The 21,035-nt window shown below is 37.0% G+C and overlaps 1 protein-coding gene across 2 annotated transcripts in view; it reads left to right on the forward strand.

Moving 5' to 3' along the window:
• PREX2 (phosphatidylinositol-3,4,5-trisphosphate dependent Rac exchange factor 2) overlaps nt 1–21,035 on the forward strand; it is a 172,796-nt gene that overhangs the window by 23,618 nt on the left and 128,143 nt on the right. For both annotated transcript variants that reach the window (XM_077186296.1, XM_054644997.2), the window contains one exon: nt 20,912–20,983. In XM_077186296.1, coding sequence (XP_077042411.1) covers nt 20,912–20,983 — 72 coding nt within the window. The remainder of the gene's footprint in view (nt 1–20,911; nt 20,984–21,035) is intronic.

The raw sequence follows: 21,035 nt of genomic DNA on the forward strand, positions 1-21,035 counted from the left end.
AGAATGCAATACTATTCTACCTCTGAAATATCTGATTTGTATGTGCTTACTAATTAACAATGACCTGTAGGTATTGCAGATGATGGTGACCTTAGGATTTAAGGTATTTACATAATAGATATTGATAAAAATGCTCTTTGAACAAATCTGCTACAAATTCTCTTTGTTCTAAGGTGGTAATAATTTATAATGGTTTTTCTTCTTTAGCTTGCAAGGGAGCATAAAAATGATTTTTTTATAAGGAAAGTAATGGCAACTTACTGATATTATAAGCAAGGAACAGTATCTTCAACTTATGTATCTTATATATCTTCAACTCCTTCATTTGCTACACCAATCCCCCTTCAACAACAACAAAAAAATAAAATATATATATACACACACGCACATATATATATATATATATGTATGTATCTCTTGGCAGCACTATCTTCCTGTGTCAACCTGTTATTATCAGAAGGAAATAGGAACTATTAGTACTTGAGAATATGTTAATAAATGGTATATAAGGTCAAAGATAGGCACTGGCTGTGCTGGTCTTGAGAAAACAAACACACAGCTTCAGACTTGAGAGATCATCTGTAATAAGGGATCATCTGTTGAAGGGATTGGTGTATGCAGGTAAGAAGTCTTCTGTGGAACAGATTGAGAGAATTCTTAAATACTGCCCCTTAATAGGACAAATGAGGATTGTAGTCATCATTTGACATTGCTCTTAGAAATACGGCTCTGTACTGGTTAAGGTGGTCATCAAAAGTAAGAACTTGCTTTCCAAGAAATCTCATTTCATTCATACTGACATTTTAAAAGTGAGATAAAAAAGAAAATACAAGCAGTAATAATCCACTATAGACTTCCCCTGATTTTTATATAAATTGTGTGTCTGAACTGATGCCTGGCTCCTTGGATGTGATCATAGAGCTGCTGTGAATGGTGATCTCAAGCCTAAACTGAATTTTTTCTTATTCCTCTACTGTGTGGAGAAGGTAAATAGTGAATCTTTCTGTTGCAAAGGCAGCTCTTTCCTGTATGTTCTTACCTGGGGTGTTGTTTCTCAGATGAATAGATGTACTCTGTTGTGGGTTTTTAACTGTCTTGAAGAAAACCTTCATATCTCAATTTCATTTGCTTTTGCAATAGGTGATATTTCTCCTGGGGACTTTGAGTGAATTGTTCTTAGAAAGACAGTAAGATTTAGCAGTAGTCTCAAAATGGCTTCTCACAGTTATCATCCCCAAAAAGTTGTATTTCACAGCCTTATTGATCCTTAATTCTTGAGACTGGGAATGCATGGAGAAAAACTGAAGGACATTACATATCTTGTTAGATCATTATGCTTTTTCAGATAGAATTTCTTCACTAAAGGGGTAGCTAAGCATTGAAATGGGTTGCCCAGGTAAATGCTGGAGTCACTATTCCTGGAAGTGTTCAAGAGACAACTGGATGTGGCAGTTAGTGGTGTGGCTAATTGACATGGTGGTGTTTGGTCAAAGGTTGGACTCGATGACCTGGGAGTTCTTTCCCAAACTTTATAAGCCAATGTTGTAACTGGGAGAAAATTATTACCGTGGTTATATTTTTTTTTAGGTTTACAGAGCATCTCTTTCTGCTATATCATGTGCCAAATGTAACCCACTGTGATCTGGTGTCTACAGAAATGTGATCTGTAAATTTAGGAATGGCCTACCATTCTAGCCAGTGCTCCCACTGTTCTGTGGAAGCAGTTAATCAGTACTATAATATCAGTTCATGACTCTGACCTATTTTTTATTGTAAATACTTAGTTGTTACAAAGAAAGAAAGGAAACACTTGATATTTCCAAGTTAATGACATAAAAATTGCCATATCCCAAAACCTTGCTTAATGATATTTTAATTTCTAAAGTAAAAAACTTCATATAAAATTCACTTCAAAACCTTGCAGAAGAGTCTATGAGAAATGTGTGATACTTTACTTATTGTATATTTCATGCAGTTGAAAGGAAAAAAATTACAATTAGTAAGAAGTAGACTAGCAAGTTCTGCAGTTCAGACTTGCTGCAAGTTTTGTAAAAAAAAAATGCATACAACTAACTTAATCCTGATGCACGAATTAATTGATTTCCAAAATGGGTTTTTTCCTGCACAGAATGCAGGAACACTGAAACACACATGTAAAAAGATGGTTTCCAAGTTGCATGCTTCTGAAAAACTTGGACACTAATGGCAATTCAATTCTGCATGGGTTTTAAAACACTTTGCTAAAGTTTCTAGCCCCAGGTAAATTCTTGCATTATGGACATGATGATGATTTTCTTCCATTTACATAAGTGATAATGCTAACAGTTGTCATATGGTTTTTGCTTTTCCATCTTTCCTGCAGGAGGGGAAAACCATGTGTAGTTGATGTTTTTTTCAGGAAGGCTATGTTTTTGGGGTGTTTTTCCCCCTCTTTTTTGCTTGTTTATTTTGTTTTGTTGTTTTGTTTGAATACTCTTTTTGCTTTGTTTTTTTAAGGCTTGACAAAATGAAAGGATGGGTTCTGCACTTGAGGCAGAAGGTAGCCGAGACAGCAATGTGCCCTATTTCCTGCAGGAACATCAGGAAATCTTCTTGTACAACCACTGACTATGCACTAAATTTTTTTGTTTGTTATGTTCTGGCTTTTTTAAAAAAATATGAATTTATAAGATCATTACTTGCAGAGAGCTGTGTGGAGCCTAGGGAGCAGAAATGTCCCGTGTAGCTATTGTGCTGAAATTTAGCAATCTGTTCCAAGGCCCTGTCTGTGTGATTTTTGTGAACCTATACTGAAATTCTGCAGAGAAGATGAATGCATGTGATGCTTCCAGTTTATTTTGCTGCAGATCTGTGTTCTGTGCAATCTGGAATTATTAGGCACCAAGGACTACATACCAGTGTATATTTACATTTATGTGGGTCTGTTACAGGAATATGGGCCTTAATTAGTATTCCAGATGAACATAAGTCCACATAAGTGGATTTGATGATTTTGTGGCTTTAGTCCTCTCAGTTTTGGTTCTTCTTCATGGAAAATTGAGACTTTTAATTGCATCTTTGCAGAACTCACTTTTCTTTGCAAAGAAAGGCAGTTGATTTTAAAAATACAGCTGTGCCTTTTTCACAAATGTGTTGCAGCACCCCTTTTCACTTCTAGCTTCTACAGATACAATATGTAGAAAAAGTTACTGAATGTAGCAAATAAGTTGGAAGCTCATTGTGTTGTTACCATAGGTCTAGATAAGGGATATAATAATTGGTCTCCAGTTATTCCAAAGCTGATGGTTTTTCTACTTGTATTGCCAATAAACCTAAAAAAGCAAACCCCAAACCAAACAAAAACCACTGACCCCCCCTCCTTCTCCCAACAACCAGAAAAAAGGAGGGGCAAGCAGAAACCAGGAAAAGCAACATCTAAGGTTTATCCCTCTGGGGCTTTGCACATGCTTCTAAAAGCATGGCTCGGAAGCCTTAAATGGTTTAAGGATTGTTTTTTGGTTTGTGATTTTTTTTTTTTTCCCATTACTTGGTATTTTACTTTTAAGATGCAACCGGGATGATCTTTAAAGTTTAATCTGGAACTCTACATTGTTTTCAAACTGCAAACGTAATTTACTAATGCTTAAAAGGGGATAAAAATACTAATTCCCTGACACTGAATCACAACATTGGGTGTGCTCTAGTGTCCTTGACATTGTTTCAGCCAGGAGTATTAGCTACCAGCCTTCTGCTTTTGAGGTCTCTGACCTAAAACCTCTTTGAGAGGAGTGTTCTTGTTCTTCTGACATGGAAAAAAGGGGTTGAGTTCCTGCTTGCATCAGCACATCCTTATTGTTCTAGCTGCTTTCTCCAGGTCTTTCCTTTTTTTTAACCCTGTGAGTGAAATTGAGTGAAACATTTGTCAGGGTTTTGTTTTTATCAAGCGTAGAAGAAAGTGTTGGACCTTGAAAGCTTGTACAGTCCAATGTGTTTTGATGGGGGGAAAAGGTAAGACCACGCTAGTTAGATTAATATACTCTATGAGGGTTACTCTATTTCCAGAATACTACATTAAGTTATGTGGAAAAAGCAGTGCTTTGTGCATCCCAAATACCAGCAATTTTATGGGCTTTGGAGACTTGAATCTGCTATCTTTAGCATACAGTCCTATGTATAAGGAAAAAGAGTAGAATATTGATGCTGGATTTTGCCTTGTAGACTTGGCTGACAGTTCACATTTGAAGAATATATTTCAGTAAGAGATTCTGTCCTTTCTAGCAGTGAATGATCAGTATACCAAAATAGGAAAGCAGCTTGATCATGAAGTTCAAACCCAGTAAGAACCCAGTCAGGTCCTTGGAATCATGTAAAGAAACGTTAAAATATGTTCTAAAATTATCATAGCCATCTAAACCAAATTCCAAAAAAGCCTTACTGTTCAGTTTATTTGTGACAGAGCATCAATATTCTAAGAAAATCTAACACTTTACATTCTGTTTACTGTAGTCTGGTGTAGCATCATACAGATAACATACTTTAAATGGCTAACATGACATTTATTGAAAATATGTGGCTGAATTCAATTATTTTCACCTGAGGTTCATCTGATAGCATGAGATCTACAGGAGTAGGACTGAACCATGCAGATGGAATATGTAATTTGCTAGGAAGGCCAAACAAGGGCACAAACCTGTTATATACAATGGTGACAGTGCTAGAAAATCAAAAACCTTGAACAAAATACCCTCCTAATTATGCATCAATTAAATCATAGGCTGACTAATTTTCCCTATAGGGTCTCCTCATTTCAAACAGTGCATTTGTAATCTGTATAATCTGACAATCTAGCCTCCATGTAGGTTAGATTTACCCAGTGAGAAAATACTCCACTTGCATATTTTGGGTTTTGTAATAGAGGGTATTATATTAATGTCCCATCCATAGCCATTTTTTCTGCCTCCTTGTACCACTTACTTTTTTGGAAGGCTTATTCAAACTGATTGATGAAGAATTCTTTGTGTTATATAAGGGAATGTATAAATACATAAGGGAAAGAAAGTGCTTAATGATGATTATTTCTTAGACTTAAATATCTGACTAGGTAGGAAGTCTGCTCTGGGCTTCTGAAGTCTTTGTTGTTACCAAGGTCCTTGTCTTTCTTGGAAGTTCCAGTCACTTTTAAATTGCTAGAAGTTCTGTTGTTATTTTGTACTTAAAGAGTGTTGACTTTATTTAACGTGGTAGTGGATCTGATAACAGTCGATGTATTTGACTCTTTATCAGCTCCTGTGAGTGTGCAGACTGCTGACAGAGCCCTTTGCAGTGGTAATCCTCTATGCATACACACAGTGAAAAGTCAGCTTTAGCAACATCTGATTTGATTTATTCATAAAGTGGTCAATAAACAGAATTTGTTGCAGGATAAACATTGAAAAGACCGTTATCAGTTTGCAGAGTCAATTTTTTGCCAAAAATCAGTGACTAGGCATTAGCACACCAGCAGTTCCTTGCTGAGAGCAGGACTTGCTTCATGGAAGTAAGGCAAAAGCAGACATGTAGGTCCTCCTGCCCATCAGAGCAGGATTGTTGCAGCACTCGCTCCAAACAGACACAAACAGTGAAGCTGAGGATGTTTTCCTGTGGTCAGAAATTAATCCATTGGCGTTCATGGGGATTGAAAAGCACATACATAGTCTAAACATAGGAGCTGGAAGGATTTTGTCTACTTGGCTTGTCTCTAGTGCTCAGGAATCTCAAAAACTAGACACATCAGACCTTTGGGCAGATTTTACAGCACTGGAAATTTTGAGACTGAATAACCTGAAGGAACTGCTGATAAGTTTTCTTCTGGAGATTGCAGGACCTTTCACATGGGCATTGAACCCACTGGTTCAGTACTGCAGGTCAAGCTCATTCAGACTTCATTAATTTATCAGAATTACAAAATTCTACTGCCTAATCTAAAAAAAGTTTTAAATAGCCCATAGCTCTGCAAGCTCACAGACTATGAATTAGCATGATCAGCCTTATGTAATGATTTCCCACTGAATACAGAAGAGATTTTGGACCTTAGGAGGCCAAATCTGGCTGTCCTGTCCTATATTGTATCATCCCATGGAAATACGGAAGCCTGATTTTTTCCTAAAAAGGAGGCTGTGGGACACAAGATGTGAACTTTAAGAGTTAGATCTAAATCATGGAATTCTCACTCTTTCAGACATAAGAGCAAAACTTTGCCTAATTTCCTACATTAACAAGGAAATGAACAGAACAGGGCAAATGCAATAAGCAATCGGGTCTTTGATTTTTCTCCTTTGCTGTGAGGGGAAGGAAAGCACACATTTAGTTCCAATGAATGCCAAACACTTCAGGAAGAAGAAAGATTTGTTTTATTATTTGTTCTCATATAATTCCCTGATATGGTAGTCTGGGGTGACCATGTAAGAATCTGATTGTAAAGGAACAGGAGTCATGTCTATTGGCAACTTTGCTTGTTCCTTAGTTTGAAAAATTTCCAGATCTTTGCATGCTGCTTCAATGAAGAATGTCAAGTAGCTTTGGGATTGCTGCCAGACTGACAACACTGCATTGAGACTTGTGCAAGGTACATTCAGAAACCCTTCTGGTTTCACAGTATGCTGTAATCCAGAATTTTGCAGTGGGTATTTTTCATGTACAGAAGAAATTTGGTAAGAAGAGACACTGTGCAGTTATAATATACTTATCCATTTGCTGAAAGGGAGCATGTTATGAAATCTTTTAAAATTCATGTCTGACTTGGGAAGTGAAAATAAAAATACAGGGATTATTGCGGGGTATTTAGAGAATGACTTAGTCCTGCTGCCTTGAACATAGTTTGTTGCACAGGTAGGTATTTGTATAAAGCTATGCCATTCACTTTTACCCATCTACATACTAAGGCTATGTGACAGACAGGGTGTGTATTTCTAGCTGACTTCTCAGTCTGATCTTTCTGCTGATCCGATCCTTTTCATGCTTTAGCCTATGAAAAAGGCCCATGGCTTTTTCATTTTTGAAATTAAAAAGCCCCTTTCTGTTTGAAAGTACACCAAAACTTGATAATACAACATGACCAGGAAATGGCTTTGGCCATTAGATCCTCCAAATACTCCTTGCACTGGCCTCAAAAAGTGTGTTGATGTACTGAGCTCCTAAGGCATAGCTCAGCCAAGAGCAGCTCTGTTTTCACCTGGGATTTGGCTTCAGTTTGGCCCACCTTTTCTGCACATAGAGACTTTCAAAACAAACAAAAAAATTCTGTCAGGCTTATTTTATTTGAGCATGATCTGATTGCTCTAAATCTTGCCTACTTCTGTGCACTTACTTTTGTCTAGAAGGACACAGTAGTGTTGGGGCCTCCACCCACCTTTGTTCCTTAGGTGAACTCTGATTTTTAAAAATAGACAGGAAATTGTGCTCTTTTCCTTTGGTTTATTTCTTTGAATGACAGTGAAAAAGAAGTGTCCTTGCTGTCTGAAAGGATAGTTGAAAAACAATATCTGGATGTCAGCCATCCTTTTGGAAAATGAGACGAGCTTTGCAGTGCTTCCAGAAGGGATCCTGTGACCTGTGTTCCTCCTTGGAACTTTTTGCATCTGGAAGTTTCCACCCTCAGGTGGGACAGCTCTGTGCTCTAAGGCCTTGTCATAATGTTGTTAACACTGACTGAAGGCATCTCTAGAAGGCTTTTCTGTTGCAATGGTTGTTGTATTTCTGTTTTATATGGATATGTGTCCACTCAGGGATTGAAAGGGTTCTGTGCAATATTTGCATGTTATCAAACTTCTGTTCACTCTTATTAGACCTGGATGCTGAGTTTCATTACACAGAGAGTAAAATGTGATGTGTGCTTAGTGTGCTTTGTAGATAATGACAGAGACTGGAAAAGAGAAAAGGAAATGTTCCCTAATACCAAATTAGGTTTAATCTCATGCTAATATTTGAACTCATGTTGTTCAGCAGATTTGTCAAGTACAACAGGGAGAACAATTTTCTTTCATGACTATTGTGTTTCTAAAGTTGTTACTTTGAAGTGATCATCAAGAGAGGGCTTATAAAATCATGGGTAAGATTTAAGTTTTTCTGTTGTTTTGTGTGATAGATATAACCCCACTATTCCAGACTTAGAACAGATTTTTAAAAACAACACTTAAGTTAGAGGAAATTATCAATTATGTAGTGAGCAGTATCCCATGCTGGTCATCAATGAGTTATTCTTGTCACAGAAATGATAGTGACAATATTAGTGCTGACACTGTATTTTGGATTTGTGCTCTTCTACACATTTGCTGCTGGCAATTCTGGTGAAGTAGAGTATTAATGGAAAGGAAATTCCATAAAAATGATGGTAAAAATAGGATTAAAATATATCATAACATCCGACAAATGGTGGTCTTCTTGTAAACATCAAATCTTCTTGTTTGTTGGACCCACAGTGATTTTCTCTTTAAATGAAACTGTATCAAACTAACATCCTGTTACCTAAATGTTTGCACTGGCTTGGGTCAGTAAATGCCCAGTATGTTTAGGATACTTTTTTGACCTATGTTTTTGTTACCCCCCTCTAGTCAAATGAGCCACAATTTTGCTCTTTCCCTCAGATTTGAGGGAAAGTAGGGAGCTTTTTCTGCCCTATAACACAAAATATATGGGCTGGGTAAGTGTTTGGAGTATAGGCAGTGACATTTCAGTGCTTTTGCCTGATTTGGAGGACATGAGTGGAAGGAACAGGAACATGGTATCCAAACAAAACAAGCCAAATTATAGTCAGCAAACAGGATGATAAACTTCCTGGAAGCTTTTAGTTTATTGCTTAAGTTGATGTAATGATAAGTTCAGTTTGTGCATTTTTTCGAGCTCTTCTTTTTAACAAGAGCAACTAATTCAAGAGTACATATTTCTGCTTCACCATTTAGTTGCTGGAATTTATTTTCTGACAAACATAGCTGTTTGTTTTAGTTGTAGATTTTATTCTTTTAGTTAGTTGCAGTCTGTAGCAAACTTGAGAAGTCAAGATGACAACTTAGTTCCATAATTCAGTCAAAGATATTTTAAGGATGTGGGCTGCTGCTGCTATGTAATTGGCCATACTATTTTAGGACAGAGGGTTAAGGTCAAATCTCTTGTGAATGATGGTTTTGTTTATCTATAGAGATAGCATCCATTCTGTAAATTATTGCACTGCAATCTTCACAGTAGAAGAGGCTAGAAAAATATTTTGAAATGAAACTCTGTTTTTTTCTAAAAAAAAAAGCCTGTGGAAAGTTTCTAACTGTGGATTTGGCAACCTCCCTGTGTTCTTATCCCAGTTTCTTTCACATGCTGCTGGAAAAAATCAAAGTTTAGCAATTAGTAATTTTTAACAGGCAGTTTGGAGAAAATGAGATAAAGCCTGAAAGACCAAGCAAGCTCCTTTTCTTTCGTCTTCCTTCTGACAGAATTAGTTAATGTAGTGTCTGCTTCATTTATATGTGTGAAGTATTAGTTACTTGTCTGGGCTTGTGCTTCATAATTTCAAGTGAACCCATCTTCCTGCAATGTTTTCTTCCTTAATTTTTGATATAGTTGTGCAAACTGAACACCTGGAATAGTGTTAGTAGAGAGAGCACCTTGCCCTGACCTCACTGCTTGCTTGCCTCCCTCTCATTCCTATGTGTATGATCTAAGGGAAGAAGGAAGGTGAAGGTGTTTCTGTCAGGATGATGTAGACACTGAAGACTTTGAAACTTGATCTTGAGGTTGGGTCTCTTCTTAAAGCTACTCCATAGCTGTGGATCTGCTCCTGAAGCTATTTTACCTTCATTCCCAAGCTATCTCTACCAATACATTCAGGTGGTCCCATGGCTTGGATGTGTTGTGCCATCCACAACCTGTGCCACCCATAACCTGTTCCTTAAAAGGGATAAGTCAGGCTTCCTAGTGGAGAAGCAACACCTTGTAGTCCAGAAATGAGACTGTGGTCACAGTAGCTTTTATTATTGCCCAGCAGATGAACCTCTGCATGGCTCACTGTCTGCAAGTGCAATGCCTTTGGCTGGCCCCTGTATGGCAAATTATAGTAGTCTATTATGGAAACAAGGAAAACCTGCAGAGACATCATTTCCTCATCCAGAGGAAGCATGAACTGCAGTATCCAGAACTATTGAAGATGCTGGAAAACAATATTTGATATTTATTTATGGTTTCTTGATTTCCTGGTCCCACTAACACCATTGTTCCCTTGTGTTGTTCTTAGAAATCTGGTATCTGGTGCTTTGAATGGTTTAGACATTCTTTTTTTTTCTTTGGAGAATGGGAAGTGAAAGGATGTTGCTTACAACAACATGAAGCTGCTTACAAATTAATGCATGAAGTAAAAAATGTGAATTAAAAACTGTTCCATTTCCTTATGTAACCTTATGTAGAAAGACATAGTGAGACTTCAGTCTGTGGAATCAACGTGGGTGTTTTGGTAAGCAGCAGTGTGTCCTGGTATGAGTAGTATTCAGTGCTGTCAAACTCTGGTTGAGTATTTACAGATGGCATCTGCCACCACTGTGCTCTGTTTGTGCTTGTCTGCAGTTATGGTGCAAGTGGTCTGGTGAGGAGGGTGGTTTGCAGGATGCTGTGGCTGCTGAATATTCTCCTTTTAATTTAAATAGTGACCCTTCAGACTGTCCCCATGGACTGACTGGGTGTGACAGTCTCCTTGTAGTATTTTCACAGGTTTAATAGCTAAAAAAAAAAATCCCTATTTCTCTCTGCTTCAACCAGAGGATGGTTTAAAGTTTTTGATTACAGCCTAAAAGAATGATGCTCTTATTTCAGGAAAAGTTAATGATAAATTGTGTCATCTTAGGGTCTCAACATTGGAACAAAAAATTCATTAAGAAGGCAAAGCAAATGATATTGCAATCAGGTTTTGTCTTCTGTTTCCCTATAAAATTGAATGAAAAGGGCAGAACAGCCATGCAGTCTGTGTTCCTGAGGAACACATGCTTCACAAACAGGGCAGTGTGTTGTGCAATTATGCTGGGAGCTCATCAAAGCCAAAGACAGGCCATAAACCTACATAAGACAAAAAAAGATTCTGTGCTTGAATAACAAAAGGAGAAAAGAAAGGACCAGTGAGAGAAGTATAGCCTGTGAATGAGTGAGGGGTTATTTCTCCCTAGCATGCATGTAGAATCCTGGTCCATATTTCTTGAAATTAGGAATTTATTTGACAGTAAGACAATCCAGCTAATGTGGATAAATTCAGATGGTGTTCACCATATAGTCTTGATGTTAAGATGCTCCATTTAGTTTTCTAAAATCATGTCCTCAGTGGTCATTGTATCCTTCAAGATGTGGAACCTCTTTGATGGATGTAAATGGTGATTAGCATGTAAATATCCTGTGGTATAATTAATGTGCAGCAGATGTACAGATGTGTAGATATTTGCTTTGTGTATAGCATAAAGGAAAAAGAGAGCTATTTTTTCTTATCATCTACTCTTTTTAATAGTTATCAAACCAGTAAAGAAATAAAAGATGAACTATTCTTTGAATTTGCACAGTTGAAGTATCCCATGAACCAAATACAGTCTAAAAAATAATATTAATTATTGCTTTTTCATGGAAATTGGTTCAAAACCTTATGGGCAGTTGGAAATTCATGAGACCAGCTCAGGGTAGAGAATAGAGACATACAACAACCTTTTGTTTGTATGAAGCTGTATGTAAAATAATTTAAATTTTTATATTATTGTGTTCTTTTTGGAATAGAGTTAAGGCAACTAACACTGGCATCTAATTTTCAGAAACTAGTACTTTTCTCCTTTATTTTATCATTTGTATAATAAATGAAAATTCTGGTTCAAATTGAAAAACATTACATACTTAACATACTGCAGTGTTAATTAAATGATGGTTGCATGAACTGAGGCATCATTGCATATGAGTATGTAAAAATGGACCTGTTTAAATGGCAAGCAATAGGAATTATCCAAGACATATTTCCTAAAGAAGGGAAGCCTTCTGATTGTTACTGATTGGGAAAGAACTTAAATGGGATGTTTCAGCTTTTTTTCTGTGATCAGGAGCAAGCACTTTCTAGAAGTTCTATACTCACTACAGCTTCCCTGCAGGCTTTGTGAAGAACTGAAATTGGGGAAGAAAACTGCTGTTTCATATTCTTCCTTCCTTCGTGTTTTTCTTGGCACGCGTGTGCAAATGCAAATGGCAGCCAGAACTGGCAATGAACAGTGTTTGAGAGTACGTTTTATTTGTACAACTCTGAAAATAAAAATTTTAGCTCTCTCAAGCATTCTAACTCCTAATTAGCATCTAGCCATATTAACATTAAATAACTTCATAATTAAGGACTGTGCATTCCAATATTAGAAAAAAAGTGTTGTGTTGGAAATTAAGCATGTAAAAAGGGGTTGGTGGGCTTCCATTATGATTGCCTGTCAGTATTTTCAAGTTTCCTCAGTTTATATGTAAAAATGTTTTTGTTTTTTAATAAGCTGCATTAATCATAAAGGACCAAATAATTTGTTTTTATTGGTGCTGAGTCAACTTTCCTCCCTTATTCAGATACAACAGGAATCAATACTTAACATATTATATCTCCACTTTCAGAATTTAAATTTATTTCAGGTTTCCTCCTCATAATAAGTAATAAAGATCATGGCTTTCTTAATTCTGGTGGATATTTTTGAGTCAGAAAAGACTCACATTGGTCTTCAAACATGTTAATGGACTTTAGAAGGATATAGGAGATGTACAGAGGATGACTTTCTTGTAATATTTTTGAAATTTCAAACTATTATTTTTAAATTGAACTGGAATATCTAAATAATTCTTTTGGAGGGGTCATTTTTGACAAATGTGTTTCTCGTCTTGTCCTCTCATGTATTTATCACCTTTTACACTTCCTGGAATTACTGATTTGTTTAAAGAAATAAAATTTGTTATGTAGAATTAAGGAGTTGTTTCAAAAATATTCTAGGAATGTTGAGTTCTTCCTAATTGGTCTTCTCCTCTTAAAAAAAATAATTTAGGAATATCCTAATTTTGTGAGTAAAAATTGAATGAAAAAATCAGGATTTTTTTCCCCAAATTGAACAGAGAAAGATATTCTTGCATAAAAGAAGCAGAAACTGCAGTATGAAGTATAAAGGTTTCAAACATACGAATACTTTTCTAATTGTGATTGCAATATGATGGGAACATACTGTTACTTCCAGATGTACACTTGTTCTGAGGTTTCCTAGTTTCTTGTTTTGGTTTGCTAGTAGAGGACACAGCTGAATTCACTGGGATTTCCTAACAAGAACCTCGTGTTCTATAAATTCAGGAAACAGCTGACTTTTGTGAGAAGTAAGCTGTAATGGTAGACGTCATTTCTTTTCCATTTCAACTGGAGTGGTACAAGATCAGTTATGTGATTAGCAGTACATTATTCACTCCATGACATACACCAACAGGACCCATAGGATTATGGGAATTATGGAATTACAGGGAATTCCACATACATGTGAATGTTTTTTAATACAGAGTATCTTTTTCGTCAGAAAAATCTTCAAAATGTAATTAAGAGGAATCTTGGCATGCTGGAAGCGTTTTGTTTATTGATATGGATGCCTGTTGTTTCGTCAGTTTGCTGCAATCCCAACAGACTGTTCAGAAATTCAAAGTGGTCAGGCCAATCTCTTTTTTTGCCTTCCAGAACCTCTCTTGGTGATTGAAATGTAACTTGTTTGTATTTTTAATAGGATAAAGGCTTGGTTAGCAGCAATTCATGTGACATAAAATATTTGCTAAAAATATTAGACAAACTGCATTCTGCTTATTTTGCAGGTGGGGGTACATCACTTCTGCCAGTATATGGCCTTTTACTAAAGCTCTGGTTAAGCTGTATTTTAATTAAGCAAAAATGTAGGTGATCTTCTAGAAGTTTGCTCTATGTGGCATCAGATCACAGGAGCATGTGTGAGCCAGCCAGACCTCAGCCTCTGATTTGGTGAGATTTGGAATGATCACAACTGCAAGTGTGCGAGTGCCTCCATCGTTACTCATCAACCAAACTGCTGTTGACCAGCAAGGGCACAGCTGGTCCTCAGAAGAACAGGCTTCCAAAATGAGGATACTAGATATCCTTATTTTAGTGGCAGGATTCTTGACATCTGGGAAGAAAAGGAATAGATGTCTTCTAAACTGGGCCAGGAAAAGGTTGTACTAAATCTTTTTGAGAATGGCTTCAGTGCAAGGAAGAGGGTGGAGACATTGGATATCCTGCCTGGCTGTGTGGAACTGGACTGTAACTATAAATCTCTTACTTTCATCTGCAATGGAGCTGAAAGGAAGGAAGGGATCAAAAGTGAAAGCTCAGGTGATTTTTGAGGTGGGGAACATGAGTTTAGGGGGCGCTGACTTAAAAGTCTCAAAGTGCATGAAAGAAAGAACAATATGTCCAGTAAAAAGTTGAAAAATATTGTCAGTGACCACAAAATGCAGAAAAGGTGATTGAGGGTTGAAGAAGGATGAGGAAAGGTTTATTTTGCTCTACTCTTAGAAATTTTCTGATATGATAGAGGAAAAAAAAGATGCATGATGGAGAATGGGTTGATTATCCCAAAATGTGTCATCATATTAATAATGTATGAAAATATTATGAAGACACATATTTTTTCAAAGCATTCATTTCTTTATTTGTGTGTGTACTTATGAATTCATGTTTACTTTAAGTCAGGGATGCTATTTCAGACAGACTGCTTCCCCTTAGGATCAGATGAATGGAGAAGTGGATTGTTTGGTAGATTGGGAAAAGAAATTATCGCTAGAATAGAAAACATTGCAGATGTTGTTCATCTATTCCCTCTGTACTTAGAGGCACTGGAATATGATGCCAGCTTTGAAAGTAGCTCTAGGTACAGCAGGGAGAAAGAATGTATCTGACCTTGGCTGATGCTCTCGCTGCTGGTTGTGATTCATCCAGTCCTGCAGGCAAGATGGGAGAAACAGGTGGTGCCTCAGCTGGTGAATCACTGGAGAGAGAAGAAGAGTCTTTTGTTCAGTAGCAGAAGCCAGCCTGAGCAGCTACTGCCACTGCTGCTGGCACAGGTTAATGGGAAGAGGAGGGTAGGAACACAGTGTTTGCCACAGCTGCTACTGCTGCTGGAGTCTTCTCTATTGATTTTTGTGTTTTTCCTCCTTGTGGTGAAATCAAACAAAAGTGCTTCAACAAAACTGGCTTGGTGTTCTTCTGGGACTTGGACTCTGATGTGCATTAATTATAGTGTGCAAAACTGCTGTGCTAAATGCTACCTCGATGCCTGAGAACTGAATTAGCCACAACAGGCTAGTCAGCTATGACAGAAAGCTGTTTTCTTCCCAAGTATCGATCTTCATGTTCTCTCTAGGATCATTTGGAATATTGTGAAAAGACCAAAATATTTTCCACCATCCAGATGCCTACAGTTACTTTAAGAATGTAAAGAGAGACCATAGAAACTACAGGTATTTCATATTTGTATTTCTAAATTTGTGAAGATGAGGTTATTATCATAGGCACAGAAAGGTTTTCCTTATAGTGCGTCCCTTTACAGGATTTTGTCTTTGACACTGTGCAAAATAAAATTGTATTCAATTTTAATGTCCATAACAGCTTTATTCGGAACGCTTTATGATAAGTTGGGCACTTCACTTGAACTGGTTTTCCTAAAGTGAAAATGTGCAGAAAATTACCTTATTAAAAATTCATATGTTTTTTGCAGTTCACCTTGGTTTTGTTTGTGGCAGTGTAGAATTAAGGGTAGAAATGCTGTTAAAAGAATTCTGAGGGGGAAAAATTACTAACTATTTAATTTTTTTTTAGATAAAACCCAATATTTATTTATAGGCTTAATCCCAAGTAGGATTATTACTTTCAGAAAGATAGTTACATATCTTTTCTGATCCAGGAGCTCTGACATAATTTCTGGACTTTTTATCTGTAAAGAAGGCAAAAACTCTTTGTGCCTTGGGAGTCTTCTGCAGGCAGACTTCTTTGTTTTGCCTGATTTCATTCCAGATGTCAGAGAAGTCATTTGTGCTGTTGGCAGCTCCTTGTGCTATCTGTAGCAGTGGTAGGTTTTTGTTTTGTTTTTTTTTTGTTCCAACAAAACACAGAGCAACCATCAAGAAAAAAAACTTACCAAACAACAAACAATGCAACTCTTATTTTGATAAGACCAGAAGTCAGAATCCCCATAACAGGAACCCAGTGTGTGTTCTCTGTAAAAAAATGCTGCCTCACAAAATGGCAGCTGATCAGCAGACAGGCAAAACCATTAGTGTTTACTTTTAATCGTGAACAAATTCTTTTATAATTCTCTGAATTTGGATTTTCAGTGTTTTATGGTTTCATTTTCATGCCCGTTGCTTCCTGTATTGTGTTACTGCAATGCCAGGCAAAGGATAAAAGAATGAGATCAGGGAGTAGTACAGAAAGTATGTAACAGTTTGCAGGTAAGATGAACAATGTGTGTAATTAGCTTCATTGCTATTATTAGCATGGAATCATCTCCAAATTATTCTTTACTTCATTTCTCAAAGGTAGAGGGGAATTACTCTTCTCTACACCACCATGGTACAGAGACCCTGAGTCACAGCCAAAACTAGAGGCATTTTTATGTTCCCAATAGGACCTGAATGGAGTCAGGGAACTTTAGCACTAAACTATTATCTTAGATATTTCCTATGTAGCTGCTCCCCTATTCCAAAGGACTTAGTTGGACCCCCATGTTTTTGTCTGCAAGTTTCAGACTTGTAAAGATTATAAAAGTTCTTACCATTTGACTCTCCATATTTAGAATTTTATCAGTATTTTGGGGCATTTCTTCTCCAAAGCAGATGTGCACTGCTCATGCAGATGCCATTTTATGTTAATGAAGTTTCTGGGAGGATCCTTTAGAAAGTTTAGGCTTGTAATTTTAATGCCAAGCTTTGTGGGGGCAGGAGTCGTGGCACTCTGAGTGACTCAAGAATATTCCTAGAGTGACAGAGTTTTCCATAAACAGTTCTAAAGACTGGCAAACAAAACTGGGTGTTGTTTTCTTAATGTGGGTAACAAACATCCTCCTTTATATTTGCTTTTCATCTGGTCTTTGAAATTTAGACTGCTCTTTATGGTAGCCAGCCAAGCTGCTGCTCTGAAATGGTGCATGGAGATCTCTTAAAAGAGAAATCACCAATAGTCTGGCTGTCAGAGAGTGCCAGGAATTGTTGTTTGCTGTGCTGGAGGGTTGAATCCCTCTACTATAGCAAGGTGGATAGAATGCTGATGGCACAAGGTGGAAATCTAGAGAATTGCAATCTGTTTTATACCATATGTCTCTGCTGTTATTTTAGAAAATTAAGAACTGAAATGAACCTAAGAGAAACTCTGGAATCTGCTTGGAAAGCTTTGAGAAAGTTGAGGATCCCTGTCTATGTGACATTGCCCTGGGATCCTGGAGTGCACAGAGATATTTATTCTCTGTGTTTGTTATAGTGCTATGAAACTTCTACACTAATGTAGATGAATACTGCAGTAAACTCAGCAAGATGTAGTAAATGCAGATGAGTCATGATTTATTGACATGTATGATTGATGTAATTGTATTAGGGTTGAACTGATTTTTCACTTTGGTGATTTTTGTTGGTTTTTTGCTTTTTTGTGAGCATGGAAATCATGTATGACTATTGATTCCTACAGCTGTTTGGTCAGTCCTATTGTTTCCTTACAATTTTTAATTGCTTTGCTGCTTCATTCACCTTCATGTGGTGCTCAGTAATGAGTGTGGACTTGGAGTCTCATACTTGAAGTAATGGTGGAAGTTTTAGAAGGAACTCAGTGCTATTTCAGAGGAGTTCCTGACTTCTTGGCTTGGTTTTTTATTTTTTGGTTTTTTTATGTGTCCATTTCTTTAGTGAATTGTAAATTGGCTGAGATGTCCATTCTACTTTTATGTTTTTAGAGATGCGTTTTTTTCTATGATTAATTAGAGCTTATTGGTATGATTTCAAAAGCTTATATAATTATTTCTTTCCATTACCTGACAGCTCCTAAGTAGTTTCTGTCCATCCTTATATATTTTCTTTTTAAAGTCTGTAATTTCTGTGTCCTCCTTACAGTTGTGTCTGCAGATTACCTGTTTTTCCTCTGTCTACTGATTTTTGCAGAAATGATTATGGTTGTCCTTGGTTGATGCTTAAATAATTGTGGAGATTTTTTTGAGTAGTCAGCCCTCTCTGAGACCTGTGTGTTTATATGAGTTCAGAGACATTAGTCTTTTCATAGTTGCAGTGCTGGATTGAGGTTATTTTACACTGTAAAAAAAAACCCCAACCAATTATTTCTCCATCCTCTTGCCTGATTATGGCTGTCCATTCTCCCTGGGAAAGTACTAGTGCAGAGGTGTTATGTGTGTGGGGTCTGTGGTGTCTCTGTGCTCCAGGAAGGGAATAGATAAGGGGATTTATGTCCTGGAAACCTGGGTTTCATCAATGCTTTGCATTATTCACTCCACAACAGGTGAAGTCTGCCAGGGATCGGCCTTGGAGCTGGACACATCCATCCCTACCTGTGCTCCCCTGAATTCTCTTAACACTACTCTTCTAGGAAATGTGAAATTATTCAAATTATTTTACAATATGTGCAGTTTGTTGAACTTCATGTAAGTGCTTGAAAAATTCAAATTGTCACATGCATTGATTTTTTGAGACAGAGCATAATGATTTTTTTTCAGGAAGCAAATCTGCATTGATAGGGAGAACAATGGAGTACTGAGCAATCTGTTCTAGTGGAAGGTGTCCCTGCCCATGGCAGGGGAATTGGGACTAGATGGTTTTTAAGGTCCCTTCCAACCTACAGGCCATTCTATGGTTCCATGATACTGTGAATAGCTGGCAATCTTAGGGAAAAATCTGGCCTCACGCCAGACACACTACCCCTGCGGAATGAGTACAGCAAAATATTACAGGGGCTTCCAAGAAGTTACAGGAAGGGACTGAAATTGTCCCAGGCCTCCCTACCTTAATTAGTGATTTGTGTCTGGGCTCTGCAAAAGTTTGGATTTTCCTGGATTTATTTTCTGATAACCTCTGCAGATGTGATGTCTGGGACAGTGCTGCTTGGACAACTGTTTATTGCAGCTGATATATTCTCTTCTTGACCTCCTGACTCCCATCTAGTGTCTTGAATCACTTGGGAATAACTCATGCCTCAGCTCTCAGTTCCTTCTTAGTTTCATTATCAGCCAGCTCCATGCTCACCTTCCTTCAGAGTTACAGGAAATTAAGATCTTCTTAGATAACATAAGTGCAGATGAGCAGTATGTTTGGTCTATGGGGAAATAATGTGAACAGAGAGATATTACAGATAATAAAAATAGATGTGAGTTTCAGAGGTAGTTCTTATAATTATTTTTTCCTCTTTGATTCTAAAGCATATTTAATGGTGTTGCATGGTTTAGTGAAAACTTCCAAAATTTAACTAAGAGTCATGCAGGCTTTCGCTCTTAGTGGGATTGGTTGTACAGATAATATATGCAGCAAATTTGCCATAACCCCTGGGGATATTCTTAGCAAGGAATGATGTAAAAGCTGTCGTCCACCATCAGTTAACTGCTGCAAATGAGTTAATGGCATTTTTGTAGCACCAGTAAAACATTAAAAAGGAAGCACAAATAGTCAGGAAAAAGACGGGTTTAATGAACTAGAAAATCTACATCGTTGTAGAGAGTGATAGGAAACATACAGTGTGCTGGCAGTATTCCAAACTTAATTCAGTTTATGTCCTGGATAACTAGATTTGACTCTTCAGTAATAAAAATGTGTAATGCCAGTTACATAGTCTTCTTCAGTGGAGAAAGGATCATTGCTTGGGAATGAAAATGTTTAAGTCCCAGCAGAGGGCAAGAAGGGCTGCTGTGACTGCTATCTTTCCACACAGGGGTTATTTATTGCCTCTTTTATGGAATTTGCACCACGCCAGAATTTAGATGAGCTCATGTACAGTGTACAATGCACAGTGACTTGGAGCTAAATGGTTATGAAAGACATGACATTTGTGCACTCATGGTGCCAGGTTTTAATGACTGAAGAATATGCATGTCTGTGTGAAGAATTATCAATGTAAGATTTTAGTCTACAGTTTGTAGATACTTTTTAGGACATACCAATATCCTTTGCAATGAAATGAATTAATGAAAATTAATTCTGCTCTTTGTACTTGAGATATTTATTTCTTTAGGAATTGCTTACTGTACACATCTTTTTCTGTCCCGTTCTTGAACGTAAAATGAAAGAAAACTTAAAATTTTGGTATTTCATTGGTGGCAATACTAACTTCTGGTTTGATCACTGGGGATTAGGTTCTTGGGGAGGCAAGACAGAAGAGTTTTCATTATGCAAAACCAGGTGCAGCTGACTGTTGTTTAAGCCAATTTACTTTACAATAAGTTTCATTATTAATGTATCTGAAATCTGACTTTTGGTTGCTATGGTAAAAGTTACATGACATAATAGTGTCTCCTGATTAGTTTAATTTGGAAATTAGCATCTTCTTTTGGCTTGTCTTGTGCTCAATTTGTAAAGTAATAGAGTGAGATTTTGAAAAGTAGTATATTTTTCTCTTGCTTGATTGTAATATGAGTGCAGAATGGAAGTGGTACTTCAGAGAATGTTCAGTTTCTCAGCTTCATTAATATTTTACTCTTTTTAACACTGTGTAGATAGGTCTTCTATTACATTAGAATAACAGGACTACTAAATGATTTATAAATAAAGAGCTTACTTTAAATTCTGAATAATATTCTGATCTGGCTCTATATCCAGTTTGGGAAACAAATTAAAGCATAACATGCCAGAAGTTGTTCAAGTCTTCCTGAAATAACTTTTTCCTTATTTGTCTTGTTTTTTGCAGGCTTTTCTTCACCGAATGATCCAATGTGCTGCAGCCAAAGTGGATAAAAATGTTACAGAAGAAACAGTTAAGGTTAGTCTCCTAATTGCATTTTTTTTCTTCTGTTTTGTATCTGATGTTTCAC

Source organism: Agelaius phoeniceus, chromosome 1, assembly GCF_051311805.1.
Source record: "Agelaius phoeniceus isolate bAgePho1 chromosome 1, bAgePho1.hap1, whole genome shotgun sequence".
NCBI classification, from domain to species: domain Eukaryota; kingdom Metazoa; phylum Chordata; class Aves; order Passeriformes; family Icteridae; genus Agelaius; species Agelaius phoeniceus.